Source organism: Amphiura filiformis, chromosome 2, assembly GCF_039555335.1.
Source record: "Amphiura filiformis chromosome 2, Afil_fr2py, whole genome shotgun sequence".
Classification (NCBI taxonomy): domain Eukaryota; kingdom Metazoa; phylum Echinodermata; class Ophiuroidea; order Amphilepidida; family Amphiuridae; genus Amphiura; species Amphiura filiformis.
In genome coordinates, this window is record NC_092629.1 from 95,715,898 (window position 1) to 95,732,190 (window position 16,293).

At 35.5% G+C, this 16,293-nt stretch overlaps 1 protein-coding gene across 2 annotated transcripts in view; it reads right to left on the reverse strand.

The window, feature by feature from the left end:
• Nucleotides 1–6,910: 6,910 nt before the first annotated feature.
• Nucleotides 6,911–16,293, reverse strand: part of LOC140146871 (2-oxoglutarate and iron-dependent oxygenase domain-containing protein 2-like) — a 44,547-nt gene continuing 35,164 nt past the window's right edge. For both annotated transcript variants that reach the window (XM_072168762.1, XM_072168760.1), the window contains 3 exons: nucleotides 15,809–15,933; nucleotides 14,092–14,349; nucleotides 6,911–11,327 (listed from right to left, as the gene is read on the reverse strand). In XM_072168762.1, coding sequence (XP_072024863.1) covers nucleotides 11,070–11,327; nucleotides 14,092–14,349; nucleotides 15,809–15,933 — 641 coding nt within the window. In that variant the 3' untranslated portion in view covers nucleotides 6,911–11,069. The remainder of the gene's footprint in view (nucleotides 11,328–14,091; nucleotides 14,350–15,808; nucleotides 15,934–16,293) is intronic.

Here is a 16,293-nt window from a genome sequence, read left to right on the forward strand (position 1 = left end):
ACGAATGATGTCGAAAACGTTTTGTGTTTGCTGGGTAGCTAGTAATGTTGAGACTAGAAGAGACGAGTCGACTATGTCAACTATGTTAAACAGTCTTGTTGGTATCTACTGAAGACAGCATCGCTAGTAATGCTGTTGAGACTAGAAAAGACAAGCCGACTATGTCAACTGAGTTAAACAGTCTTGTTGTTATCTACTGAAGATAGCATAGCTAGTAATGTTGTTGAGACTAGCAGAGACAAGTCGACTATGTCAACTGAGTTAAACAGTCTTGTTGTTATCTACTGAAGATAGCACAGCTAGTAATGTTGTTGAGACAAGAAGAGACGGGTCGACTATGTCAACTGAGTTAAACAGTCTTGTTGCTATCTACTGACGATAGCATAGCTAGTAATGTTGTTGAGACTAGAAGAGACAAGTCGACTATGTCAACTGAGTTAAACAGTCTTGTTGCTATCTACTGAAGATAGCATAGCTAGTAATGTTGTTGAGACTAGAAGAGACGAGTCAACTATGTCAACTGAGTTAAACAGTCTTGTTGTTATCTACTGAAGATAGCATAGCTAGTAATGTTGTTGAGACAAGAAGAGACGGGTCGACTATGTCAACTGAGTTAAACAGTCTTGTTGCCATCTACAGAAGATAGCATAGCTAGTAATGTTGTTGAGACTAGAAGAGACGAGTCAACTATGTCAACTGAGTTAAACAGTCTTGTTGTTATCTACTGAAGATAGCATAGCTAGTAATGTTGTTGAGACAAGAAGAGACGGGTCGACTATGTCAACTGAGTTAAACAGTCTTGTTGCCATCTACAGAAGATAGCATAGCTAGTAATGTTGTTGAGACTAGAAGAGACGAGTCAACTATGTCAACTGAATTAAACAGTCTTGTTGTTATCTACTGAAGATAGCATAGCTAGTAATGTTGTTGAGACAAGAAAAGACAAGTCAACTATGTCAACTGAGTTAAACAGTCTTGTTGCCATCTACAGAAGATAGCATAGCTAGTAATGTTGTTGAGACTAGAAGAGACGAGTCAACTATGTCAACTGAGTTAAACAGTCTTGTTGCTATCTACTGAAGATAGCATAGCTAATGTTGTTGAGACTAGAAGAGACAAGTCGATTATGTCAACTGAGTTAAACAGTCTTGTTGCTATCTACAGAAGATAGCATAGCTAGTAATGTTGTTGAGACTAGAAGAGACAAGTCGATTATGTCAACTGAGTTAAACAGTCTTGTTGCTATCTACTGAAGATAGCATAGCTAGTAATGTTGTTGAGACTAGAAGAGACAAGTCAACTATGTCAACTGAGTTAAACAGTCTTGTTGTTATCTACTGAAGATAGCATAGCTAGTAATGTTGTTGAGACAAGAAGAGACGAGTCAACTATGTCAACTGAGTTAAACAGTCTTGTTGCTATCTACTGAAGATAGCATAACTAGTGATGTTGTTGAGACAAGAAGAGACAAGTCGACTATGTCAATTGAGTTAAACAGTCTTGTTGCTATCTACTGAAGATAGCATAGCTAGTAATGTTGTTGAGACTAGAAGAGATAAGCCGACTATGTCAACTGAGTTAAACAGTCTTGTTGCTATCTATTGAAGATAGCATAGCTAGTAATGTTGTTGAGACAAGAAGAGACGAGTCGACTATGTCAACTGAGTTAAACAGTCTTGTTGCTATCTACTGAAGATAGCATAGCTAGTAATGTTGTTGAGACTAGAAGAGATAAGCCGACTATGTCAACTGAGTTAAACAGTCTTGTTGCCATCTACTGAAGATAGCATAACTAGTGATGTTGTTGAGATTTAGAGACGAGTCGACTATGTCAACTGAGTTAAACAGTTTTGTTGCTATCTACTGAAGATAGCATAGCTAGTAATGTTGTTGAGACTAGAAGAGACGAGTCGACTATGTCAACTGAGTTAAACAGTCTTGTTGCTATCTACTGAAGATAGCATAACTAGTGATGTTGTTGAGACTAGAAGAGACGAGTCGACTATGTCAACTGAGATAAACAGTCTTGTTGCTATCTACTGAAGATAGCATGGCTAGTAATGTTGTTGAGACAAGAGACGAGTCGACTATGTCAACTGAGTTAAACAGTCTTGTTGCTATCTATTGAAGATAGCATAGCTAGTAATGTTGTTGAGCCAAGAAGAGACGAGTCGACTATGTCAACTGAGTTAAACAGTCTTGTTGCTATCTACTGAAGATAGCATAGCTAGTAATGTTGTTGAGACTAGAAGAGATAAGCCGACTATGTCAACTGAGTTAAACAGTCTTGTTGCCATCTACTGAAGATAGCATAACTAGTGATGTTGTTGAGACTTAAAGACGAGTCGACTATGTCAACTGAGTTAAACAGTTTTGTTGCTATCTACTGAAGATAGCATAGCTAGTAATGTTGTTGAGACTAGAAGAGACGAGTCAACTATGTCAACTGAGTTAAACAGTCTTGTTGCTATCTACTGAAGATAGCATAACTAGTGATGTTGTTGAGACTAGAAGAGACAAGTCGACTATGTCAACTGAGTTAAACAGTCTTGTTGCTATCTATTGAAGCTAGCATAGCTAGTAATGTTGTTGAGACAAGAAGAGACGAGTCGACTATGTCAACTGGGTTAAACAGTCTTGTTGCTATCTACTGAAGATAGCATAGCTAGTAATGTTGTTGATACTAGAAAAGACGAGTCGACTATGTCAACTGAGTTTAAACAGTCTTGTTGCTATCTACTAAAGATAGCATAACTAGTAATGTTGTTGAGACTAGAAGAGACGAGTCAACTATGTCAACTGAGTTAAACAGTCGTGTTGCTATCTACTGAAGATAGCATAACTAGTGATGTTGAGACTAGAAGAGACGAGTCAACTATGTCAACTGACTTAAACAGTCTTGTTGCTATCTACTGAAGATAGCATAACTAGTGATGTTGTTGAGACTAGAAGAGACGAGTCGACTATGTCAACTGAGTTAAACAGTCTTGTTGCTATCTACTGAAGATAGCATAGCTAGTAATATTGTTGAGACTAGAAGAGACGAGTCGACTATGTCAACTGAGTTAAACAGTCTTGTTGCTATCTACTGAAGATAGCATAACTAGTGATGTTGTTGAGACTAGAAGAGACGAGTCAACTATGTCAACTGAGTTAAACAGTCTTGTTGCTATCTACTGAAGATAGCATAACTAGTAATGTTGTTGAGACTAGAAGAGACGAGTCAACTATGTCAACTGAGTTAAACAGTTTTGTTGCTATCTACTGAAGATAGCATAGCTAGTAATGTTGTTGAGACTAGAAGAGACAAGCCGACTATGTCAACTGAGTTAGACAGTCTTGTTGCTATCTACTGAAGATAGCATAGCTAGTAATGTTGTTGAGAGTTCCTAATACATTTGGGTGTATTCCTAATACATTTGGGTGTATTCCTAATAAGGGTTAATACATTTTGGTGTATTCCTAAGATATTTGATGTATTCCTAAGACATTTGGGTGTATTCCTAAGACATGCATTAAACTCTCTTGAACACCAACAAAAATCTATTTGAGAAAAATTGTCTTATTTTCTTTACTTTATTTGATATATCACTATATTATAATGTAAAATATAAAATATAGATTTCATACAATTACAATGAATAATTGAGTGCGACCCAACTGGGTTATTACTGTTCAAAATATCCATACACCCCTATGGAAGACATGACCTTAATCTTCCACACAGGGAGTGTGAATATTAAATGGGGTTAGGCTACCTGAATGGGTGACTCGATTTGAGTCTACACCCCCTATGTGGAAGATTAAGGTCATGTGTTCCATAGGGGCATATGGATTTCAACTGTAATAGCCCATTAAGATCAAACCATGGTACTAGACTGGATGAGTGTGTATTATAGCACTACTCCCTATTCCAGACAAATACAGCATTTTCTGGAATTAAAAAATACTATCCTGTTTTGCCAAATGAAACATAGCTAAATCCTAATCCTTAAGTTAGCCCTAACTGGCAATAAAAGTCAAATTTTAATAATTTTGTAATTTGAGGTAAAATTGTCCAAAAACATGCAATTTTGCATATTTTCTTAAATTGTAGTGATAAAATTGTAAGACTTGGCACACGTCTAAGCATTCAAAATCTTGAGTATAGGCTAAGAGTTAGCTCATAATTTTAATATTATTATGTTATTTTAAATTAAATGTGTTTTCCAAAAATAAGAATGTATATGATAACTTGAAATTAGTTTTTGTTCAAGTCTATGGACCTGATTGTCACATAATACGAAAAAGGTCGAAAAACACCCCAAAAATGCATGTTTTTGGCCCTATTTCCAAAAATTGACCAAATATTAAAGTTTAACTTTTATTGCCAGTTAGGACTAACTAAAGGATTAGGATTAAGCTATGTTTCATTTGGCAAAACAGGATAATATTTTTTAAATCCAAAAAAAAAAAAAATAGTGCTGTACTTTTCTGGAATGGGGAGTAGAACATTTTGTATCTCCAACATTTTATTATGATAAACTGTACATGTATGTCTTAAAGTAATAAACATTACATAGCTTAGTGTGCATATTCATTATCAGCATAACATTATGCATACATATAACATCATTGCCAGTGACATGTCAAAGTTGGGGGGGGTGGCTATATGACCATACGTGCATGTACCCTCCTTTTTAGATTTCACAGCTTCAAAAGACCCCTTAAATTTGACCAAATAGAGCTCCAAAAGACCCTTGATTTTGATAATTTCAGCTATAAAAGACCCCTAAATTGCTCATTCCTCACATTTCAGTTTTTGTTCAGGCAATTCTACCAGAAAGCCAAGAAAGACCCTTAATTTTGACTGTTCGCATCTCCAAAATACCCCCTATTACCGGTACGCCGTCAGCTCCAAAGACCGACCACCAACTATTTATGATGTGCCCCACCCCTCCCAGGATCAGAGTCTGTACTCTCCTTGTCTTTTATATCTTTGGTTAGTAAATGTTAACATAATGCTTGCTATATACATACAGGGTGTATCAAAATGATTGGTACCGGGCTATGTGACATTTTCAAAAATATATAAAAAATATAAAATTGCTAATTAATATAGTTTTTGTACTATAAATAGAAAGGGGCATATGTTAACTTATTGCTCTATTAATCTGAAGTTGATAGGTTGATGCATCTGGGAGCTATTGTCATTTAAACAAAGATCGACGTAATCATGGTTTGACACAAGATGAATAATGTTCACTGTTTGAACCATCTATTGCATACATACTCTTCAATATCTCACCTCAGTATACATAACATAAAATTGCTTTACACATGCATTTAGAAAGATAGTTCCTGAAGTCCATGCCTTACGACTCTGGCAGTGTGAGAGTGTGAGGTGAAGCTCTATCTTGAAAGAACTTAACAACTGGGATGGTTCCATTCTGTAACTGCCCATATCACATTTTGAAGCATTGCAAGTTGTAGCATATTGTATGCATTGGATACGCTTTGCTCTTAGAAACTGTCTCCTAAATCTTCTCTGCACTTCTCCATATCTTTGTGCGATTCTTAACTATGAATGCACACTGAAGTGTGGAATACTGTGGAGCCATTCCAGTAACTTTTACCAGGTCTAAACTAACCTATACTGTCTACAGTATATAGCCATTCTGCCACACCATCTACTTAGTAATCTCAAAAAAAAAAATAATTTACCGCCCTTGATTGTGTTGATACACAAACTTCTTTCACCCCACCTAAATTATTCAAGTCAATAATATGACTCTCAAGCAATAAATATTGATTATTACATTAATATATATTATGAATGAGGAAATAGGCAGGGAAAATATTAAACATTTCCATGATTTTCAACATATCATCTTCACAAGGTATTTGCAGTAAAATAGAGCTTTGAAAATGGTGCACTACTGTTCCAGCGTTACGATGAAAAGTGTAAAAACACATACTTTCCTTTAGAATCATGTAACTTCTGAATAGAATGTGATATCTTTATGATCTAAAATTCTTAGAGAAGATAACACTACTATAATTGCAAATATTTAAACAATTAACCCCAAACTGGCACAAAAAATAGTAAAAAAAATCGGCAAAAAATGAGAAGTCTTCGGTACCAATCATTTTGATACACCCTGTAGAATGCACAGTGATAATATGTAATCTCTTTGTATTGGCTATATTGGCTGTATTTTTTATGAAAATAAATAAATTCATACAAAAGTCCACAGTTGCAGGTGAAAATAGACCCCAAACACAAGATTGAGTTAGAAAATGAAGTATACTGTAAAAGGGGATATTTTTGCAAGCAGTTATTTTCGCGATTTAGAGTAAGAGAGACATTTTTGCAAATGTTGTTTTTGCAATTGCTATGTCCTGCCCTATTAATACTTGCAATACATTGTTGCATGATATTCGCAAGGTGTTATCTTTGTTGTTAATAAAAAAAAAAAAAAAAATTTCCCCTTTTACAGTAGTTTGAGACTCAGCTATGTCTCTATCGCCTGATATAACATGGGATATAGCATTGTCTAAAGTTATTCCATGCAATATATTAATGCTATCTCCTGTGTTATATCATGCGATAGAGACACAGCTGGGTCTCAAAATAATACTTTTATTCTCATTCTGAAACATATCACCTGTAAAATCATGTGATACATTTGGGTGTATTCCTAATACATTTGGGTGTATTCCTAATACATTTGGGTGTATTCATAAGACATTTGGGTGTATTCATAAGACATTTGGGTGTATTCGTAAGACATTTGGGTGTATTCCTACAGTTCATGATCTGACCATCCTCCTTTAAAGCACAGGTAATTTTAATAACAATATCATCAATGCTAAACTCTCTTGACCACCAGCAAAAATGTATCGAGAACAATTGTTTTATTTTCTTTACTTTATTTGATAGATCACTATATTATAATGTTAAATATAAAATATAGATTTCATACATAATTACAATGAATTGTGTGATCCAATTGGGCTATTCCAGTTGAAATCCATACTCCCCCAATGGAACACATGACCTTAATCTTCTACACAGGGAGTGTGAATTTCAAATGGAGTCACCCATTCAGTGTCGTCTGCTCCTAAATGGGCTATACCAGTTGAAATTCAAACACCCCTATGGAAGACATGCCCTTAATCTTCCACACATGGAGTGTGAATTTCAAATGGGGTTATCTGAATGGTTGACACCCCCTGTGTGGAATAATAATAATAATAATAATAATACTTTATATTATATAGCGCATTTACATCAAACAAGATCCCAAAGCGCTGAACAATATTAAAAACAAAATATAATAGTACAGATAAAATATAAAAGTACAGATAACATTATCATAAACAAATTAAAATGAAAAACAAGATAATCACGAGATCATTATAAGATAAATGAAAAATACAACATCACCAAGATGGGTAATGCAATGAAGGAATGATTCATGTCTTCCATATGGGGTGTATGGATTTCAACTGGAATAACCCATTTTGGAGCAGACGACACTGAATCGATAACTCCATTTGAAATCTACACTCCCTGTGTAGAAGATTAAAGCCATATTATAACATTTGCTGAGGAGAACGCCCTCAATTTTTTTTTTAAATTCAGGTTTTTACACGATTGTAATGAACTTTAGTAAACAAAGATTCTCTGCAAAAATCAAGACTTTAGGTGCTGTAGTTTTGTCAAAATCCGAGATTTTGAATAAACCGCCTGAATCAGCGTTTTATTATTACGATAGAAATATTAGTCAAACGCGTATGCGATGTCAACACAGTACTACGTACACGGTGTGCGGGACACACACACACACGCCAGAGGGTCGTACCATATTACAACTGCCGGCGTGACATGCATTGGCGCTAGTTGTAAATTCCGATTTTCTTTGCTTTACCTCACTTGTTCGGCTCAAGATTAAAAGGGGACATATCTGACAGTAAATGCTAATGTTTTATTGAAAATTAATACTAATCTATTTTTAAAGAAATGTTATAATATGGCTTTAAGGTCATGTATTCCATAGGGGGTGTAGGGATTTCAACTGACTAGCCCATTGAGATCAAACCATGATATTAGACTGGATGAGTGCATGTGTATTGCCCATACATAGCATTAGAACATTTTGTATCTCCGACATTTTATCATGATAAACTGTATGTCTTCAAGTAATAAACATTACGTTGCTTGGTGTGCATGCATTACCAGCATAACATCATGCATACACATAACATCATTGCCAGTGTCAAAGTTGGGGGGGGGGATATATGACCATTATGTGTATGAACCCCGCTTTTTGGATTTCACAGCTCCAAAAGATTCCTTAAATTTGACCAAAATAGAGCTCCAAAAGACCCTTGATTTTGATAATTTCAGCTATAAAAGACCCCTAAATTGCTCATTCCTCACATTTCAGTTTTTGTTCACGCGATGTATATAGTATATAGTATATTTTATTCACACACAAATCGTGGCCCTCAGGCCAAATTACAAGTGGTTTACAATATTAAAACACAATTAAACATTTAAAAAATACAGTATCAATATTAACAAGGAAAAATACAGCAACTGCTGTTGATAGAAAATAAAATATTGCACTTATTCAAGACATCATTCAAAAACATTATAAATACACACCATTAAAAGGCTAAAATTGGCTCAATATAGATTAAAAAAAATTCAGATTATGCAAAACAGTTCAGGGCACTTCTATCTTAAGGGTCTTTCTTGGCGATTCTACCAGAAAGCCAAGAAAGACCCTTAATTTTGACTGTTTGCATCTCCAAAATATCCCCTATTACCGTTACGCCATCAGCTCCCAAAGACCCACCACCAAATATTTATGATGTGCCCCACTGGGGTCAGAGTCTGTACTCCCCTTGTCTAATATCTTTGGTTAGTACATGTTAACATAATGCTAGCTATAAATTGACTAAAATATAAATAGAATGCATAGTGATAATATGTTGTATTGGCGTTATTGGCAGGGTCTTAGCTAGCCACCCGTCTGGCCGTCATTTTAGACGGCCAGTTTGCTCCTGGGACGGGCAAAATTAATGCCTTTGACAGATGCTATATTATAATTTGGATGTTTTGAGAAGCTAATTGCCCTTTTTAGTAGACCCACTTTGTAGAACAAGGCCATATCAGCACATATTTGAACTCTTTGGGCTATAGATGTCTGGTAAATGTTTTAAAGGTCAAATTAGGACAGGCAATTTTATTAAAATGACGGGCAACCCTCAATTTCTAGCTAAGACCCTGGTTATTGGCTGTATTTTTCGAGCGTTTTGTACATAAATGTCTCAGCAACATCGTAACAAAATATTTATCATAAGGTGTGTAACTCCCTCTGGACTGTGGATGGCCATGCTGTATGGGTCCACGTTTTATGAAAATAAATAAATTCATACAAAAGTCCACAGTTGCAGGTGAAAATAGACCCCAAACACAAGATTGGGTTAGAAAATGAAGTATACTGTAAAAGGGGATATTTTTGCAAGCAGTTATTTTCGCGATTTAGAGTAAGAGAGACATTTTTGCAAATGTTATTTTTGCAATTGCTATGTCCTGCCCTTACTTGCAATACATTGTTGCATAATATTCGCAAGGTGTTATTTTTGCGGTTAATTAAACCCACACAAAAAATTTCCCCTTTTACAGTAGTTTGAGACTCAGCTATGTCTCTATCGCCTGATATAACATGGGATATAGCATTGTCTAAAGTTATTCCATGCAATATATTAATGCTATCTCCTGTGTTATATCATGCGATAGAGACACAGCTGGGTCTCAAAATAATACTTTTATTCTCATTCTAAAACATATCACCTAAAATCATGTGATACATTTGGGTGTATTCCTGATACATTTGGGTGTATTTCTGATACATTTAGGTGTATTCCTAATACATTTGGGTGTACTCCTAATACATTTGGTTGTGTTCCTAATACATTTGGGTGTATTCCTAATACATTTGGGTGTATTCCTAATACATTTGGGTGTATTCCTAATACATCTGGGTGTATTCCTAATACATCTGGGTGTATTCCTAATACATCTGGGTGTATTCCTAATAGTAATACATTTGGGTGTATTCATGATACATTTGGATGTATTCCTACTTTGATCAGCTCGTAATTGGTGGGCCTTATAACATTGCAAATTAATATCAAAATAATTTATTTTGGGAATTTTCTTGTGACATCTCGCCAGAAGCATCGCAAAACGTTTATTCAAGTCCAATACTTTGTCTACTTTCTTTAACACAAAAAATATAGACCAAGCAGGTCAACAAATAGCACTCTTAACATGGGTCTACTTTTTGGCGTAGTGGTTTAAAGCCTACCATTTGCTGCCTATTATGAGCTTATTAAACTATAATGTATTCAGGCCCGTAACTACACGCAGGAATGTTTTTTGGGGGTGCTGATTTTGAAAAAGTGGACCTTTTTTCCAAAGGGGGGGGGGCAATTTTGTGAAAAGTGGACTTTCTTACCAAAATGTTGACCTTTTTTGACCAAAAAGCGTTAAAAACCCTGCTACGCTCGCAAATTGTGATTTTTGGGGGACTTTTTTATACTTTTGCTAATTTGGGGAGGGGCGGCCGCACCCCCCTGCATACAGGCCTGAATGTATTCCTAATACATTTGGGTGTATTCCTAATACATACTCTTTATGTCATCAAGCTCAACCAATCACTCCCATGCATGATATTGGCGAACCATTGAGTACTTCACATGCGGGTGTACAATCTCGCACCGTGCCGACGCACAAGATCACTGTGTACATACCATGTTATGGGCAACGTAAAGGATATACGCAAATGTGCACTTCAAGACAACTGTTTAATGCTTCAACATAAATAGTCCAAGTTTTGCGATATTTTCTCATAATCAGCTATATCTCAAAAACCACCAAACCAACTACTGGGTTGTTTGTACTCATTTTAATGCATTTTTCAGGCTGATTCCAAATATAGTCATTCAAATGTACAATTCAGAAATTTTTGAACTTTTAAGGAAAATTTGAAACTTGTCGTCAAGAATGCCTGCTATAAAGTTGTACAGACATCCACAAGGCTTCCTTCAGTAAACCCATCCCCATAGCCAACCATCTTAACTAACACTGGTTTATTATTGCACATAGGACACAACTGATTACGTATCCTTGACGACCGCATCCATACTATCAGATTATATCTCTCCCCTGACGTGATTGGTAACGCTCCATGTTTATGTTGACCTCTGTGTAAGAGACCAATGGTTGGTTTGTGAGAGTATTCAGTGCACTCTGTCTCTTTAATAGGTACCTAAAGTTGAATAAAATAAGAAAGAAAATAAGGGAAATTAAATTCAGGAGGATTTCGTGATATTCTAAGCATTTGTTGGGGCTTATTTTGAACATTTGCTAGGAGGCAGAACCCGAAAGCTGATTACTTTCTGCTAACAAAATAAAATTAAAATTTACATCATTCAAATTCAGGATTTTTTTCATGAACAATGAAATCTACAGTAAGATAAGGCATATATAATTATACTATACCAACTGGTAAAGGTTTCAGATGACATCTTGGCAAGCATGGAATGAGGGGGGGGGCACAAAATGCACCTTGAAATAATTTGATTCAGATATTTAAATACTTCTTGTTAACCTTTGCTGAAATAAACAGGGTCATATCGAAAGCAAGCTATAATTTTTGTTTTCAAGAACTTTTAAGGACAGGCCTCATAACTGAATACCTGAGTGGAAGAATGGCCCAACTCCAATTGTTTACAAAATGAGTTAAACCCATCATTTTATTGCCAGCAGACTGTTCTTCCTTGTGTGTGAAAGATGAGCCAAAATCCACTTTCTAAATAGTCTTCCATGTACCCTTAATCATGGTTTTCATGGAAGAAAGGCCCAATTGGCCCTTCTTCCACAAATATTGGGTTAAAGAGGAATTTTGTTCATCCATGAAATCTGCTTTTACTACAATAAACTTTCTTGCTAGCATCTTGCATGCTTCTACTTGTGCAATTAATGGATTTCTGAAGCTATTTATAACACATCTGCTTACGGAACTGGTACTTGCAGTATATTAGTGGAAGAAGGGCCCAACTCCAGCTCGTATTAAGACCTGTACCATTGCCATGAAAACATCATATTTAATTTTGAATGTATGTAATATTATATGTTCATGTATTGAAGGTCCCCTGAAGATGAAAACATTCAGTCTGTCTATAAAACTTTTCAAAATATTAAGTTTTTTCTTAAGGGATCTAAAATGAGCGTTTATTAACGTTTTGACAGTATTTTTTGTGGGACATGAGAGCACCTCAGACCTATCGAATTGCATTCTGAATACTGAAGCATGTCTTTCTGATATCAAATAATTTTCATTTTTGAAAATCACAATATAATACAAATTTTATGACAAATTATAAAAATTTGATATTTTTCAAATTGTTGATAACAGTCCTCGAAAGTAAATTATATAAATCTAATGATATATTCTTAAAGTGTATGTAGCAGGAGGAAAAGCTGACGGTCAATTGAAAATTTTGACCTTTCATATTGAAGATATGGATTTTTTTCCCAAAAAGACCTAATTTTTTTTTTTGTGTTTTGGGAAAATCCATATCTTCAATACGAAAGGTCAAAATTTTCAATTGATCGTCGGCTTTTCATCCCACCTACATACACTTTAAGTTTAAATCATCAGATTTATAAAGTTTACTTTAAGTACTGTTAAATATCAAAATATCAATTTTTAATGATTTGCCATAAAATGTGTATTAAATTGCAATTTCAAAAATCAAAATTATTGATATCAGAAGGACATTCGTCGTATTCAGAATGCAATTCGATATGTCTGATGTGCTCTAATGTCCCAAAATAAATACTGTCCAAACGTTCATACCCCAGCCCTTAATATCTCAAAAACAGTTTTGATGGAGTACGTTGGGCCCTTCTTCCACTCAGGTATTGTGTTGCTAAATTGAATGATACTTCTGATATTGAGGTGCAATGGGCTATTCCAGTTGAAATCCATACACACGTACCCCTATGGAAAACATGACTTTAATCTTCCACACAGGGAGTGTGAATTTCAAATGGGATCACCTGAATGGGTGGCTCTTTTTGTCCATTTGAAATCTACCCCCCCCCCTGTGCGTAGATTAAGGTCATATTTGCCATAGAGGGTGTGTAGATTTCAACTGGAATAGTATAGCCCATTGCTATTTGAAAATGAGTATAAGTTGCAACAGAATGCAAATTGCTTTAAAAGTTACATGCACATCTTAATTTTGCACTCCAATTTTGAAATTTGGCAAATTTTGGGAGTGTAAATTGAAGTATATCATACATGTTAAATTGAGTTGCTGTTTAATGGTTTATGGAATTATATAGGGCCATAGTGGACATTAGTGGTTATCATAAAAAGAGCAGTAACAAATATAATTTTTAAGGGGTGATACCCTCATAGCCTATTCCTTGATCTCTCTAACATTCACTAAAAAGATTTTGTTCAGATCAAGTGCTTGGCTTGCGTGCTTTGCTTGCACCTTTTCAGGTGTTTTTTTTTCAACAGCTACTTATATCCATTCACTAACATGAAATTGTAGAGAAATAGTCCGAGGATAAGAATTGGCCAATGAATAAAGTTGAATCTGAATATTAATGAGGTGTAATAATATCAAATGTGACACGATATGGTCCATGGGGGCCAAAAGCGGCAAATTTGAAATTGAGATAAAATATATGTCTCTACAGTAAAAAACAATAAAATACATAAGAAAATACACATCACAAAGCTTCATAACTTTAGAACCAAGTATGCTAGACCTTTGGTGTTTTCAGTATATGATAGCCTATTGTTTGTATGAGGTAATAATTATAGTAACTCAATTTTCAAAAATGCCTCCTTTGGCCCCCATGGAGCAGATCATGTCACAAATACAAACATGTCTCATGTCCCCATTTGGGTGTATTTCTGAGACATTTGGGTGTATTTCTGAGATATTTGTGTGTATTTCTGAGACATTTGGGTGTATTTCTGAGACATTTGGGTGTATTTGCATAATACGCACCTGTCTCATGTCCCCAAAGTACAGCGTTCCTTCCATAAACTCTCTTCCAAGGGATACATTAATAGTGACCTCTGCGTTGTCATAGTGATAGGCCAAATCCAAATCTTCTCCAAGTTTATACTTAACCACGAAAGCTTTATGGGAATCCAAATAGTCTCCACCCCAGTCTGGGAACAGCAATGATGTGAGTGGAGTGAGGTACTTAAGGCGAAGAGGAGTTATGAAGTCTGTGTCGAAGCCTAACTCATTAAGAAGGATCTGAAAATGAGAGTTGGGTTGGTATAACTATCATGCCCAATGGCAGGGCTATTCCAGTTGAAATCCATACCCCCTATGGCAGACATGACCTTAATCTCCTACACAGGGTGTGTAGATTTCAAATAGAATCACCATACATGACCTTAATCTTACACATAGGGTGTGAATGAATGAAAAAACACTTTTATAAAGTGCAAACTACAATTGAAGGGCATGGTCCAATTTTTTCATGTTCTGTTTTCTAACTTAAATTGAGGCTAACCATTAAAACAATATGTTTCTAAATATTGAGTTATATTGCCCCAGCGGTGTTTATATGAGAAGCAAACGTGTGTAAAACAACTTGCCCCATAGAAGAGTACATACACTTCTGGTATGGTAACCACCAATTACAGGCTACATTTTTGTTAACACCGTCTAAATAAAACACATCTCGGGACTCAGGCATTAAATTTATTGGGGTAATGAGAAAAATATGGGCCTTCATCTGATACCAAAATCTCAATTTTAATGAAGAAAAATGAGGAATGAGGTTGTCCAAGACCTGACGAAAAGAAGAAAAGACAAAATACAACAATACAATATGAATTTCAAATGGGGTTACTGAATAAGCTTGAAGAGATGACTCTATTTGAAATCTAAACATCCCCAGTGTAAGCGATTATGGTCATGTCTTTAATAGGGGTGTATGGATTTCAACTGAATAGCCCAACTGAATAGCCCCTGCTTAGCCCCTACCTTCATAAATAAGACATGTGAAATGCCAAAAATACCAAAGAGCAGGTTTCTTGCCTAAAAATCAGTGTGGTCTTTGTGGGGGGTTAGGGAGGTGCTTGACTCCCCCCCCCCCATGAGTTGGTTGTTAACTAAACCCTCAAAACAGAATGTCTACCCCCTAAAACCAACCCCCAAGAAAATTTCTCTAGTATAACATTTAAAATTGGCTCAGTTAACACAAAAGTTTATCTTTATTTGGGGCAAATAAAGTGTAAATTGAAAACTTATTTTTGGCTAAAATAGTGTACATTTAAAAAAAAGTCTAGCTTCGCGCACAATTATCACAGTAACACAGAACTAAAATGATGCCCACCAGAAATGTTTTTGTCTTTGCCCCCTCAGACAACTAACCTGAAATGCCACTGAACATGTAAAATACTTGCACCCCAAAAAGGATTTTTACAAAGACTACACTGCTGAAAATCACTCACCCCAAAAAAACAAATTCGTCTCTATGGGCAGGAAAAACCTCCTACGTGTTTTTAGCCCCTGAACATGTTTAAAGCAAAACTTCTTATAGGTTACAAAGGAAATTTATTAATAAGATCATCTGCCAATGCAAGTTTGACCATAAATAGTTTAAAGCCTAGTCATAATTGGCAATTGAAATGAGCATTTTAAGTTATCAACCAATCAGAAATGCTGTTAGATGACCAGTAGTGTATTTAATTGACAGACTTACTCCATAATTATTCATAGTGTTTGGTCTTCCTTTTGGTAAATCTGAGTTTTCAAAATGGCTGATTTCTGCCATAAATTCATCACAAAACGTCTTGGTAAATACTGGGAATGAAAAGACTCTGGAAGCTGAAAATGGAAAGAAAAGAAATGATTACAACAAGCCTAAAAATAAGTTCAACTGCCCTTTCAGCACCAAAATATTTGACTTTTAAAACTACCATATTCATTCCATTAACCGCCCATGCCCATTTTAGAGTGCACACCAGTAAATAGGAATCTCCTATATCCTTTTTGTTAATGTCACAGTGTTTCAAACGAGGAAACGTGCAAGAAGACTGAATACAATAGATTAGGAAAGGCTTAAAAACAAACCATTAGGTCCTGATTCATATTTAATCCTAATTTAGGCCTGGAAAATATATTGTCTGTGAAAAATGAGCAGAATCCGACCTTTTATGAAGATTTGGCTAACCTTTCAAAGTGTGT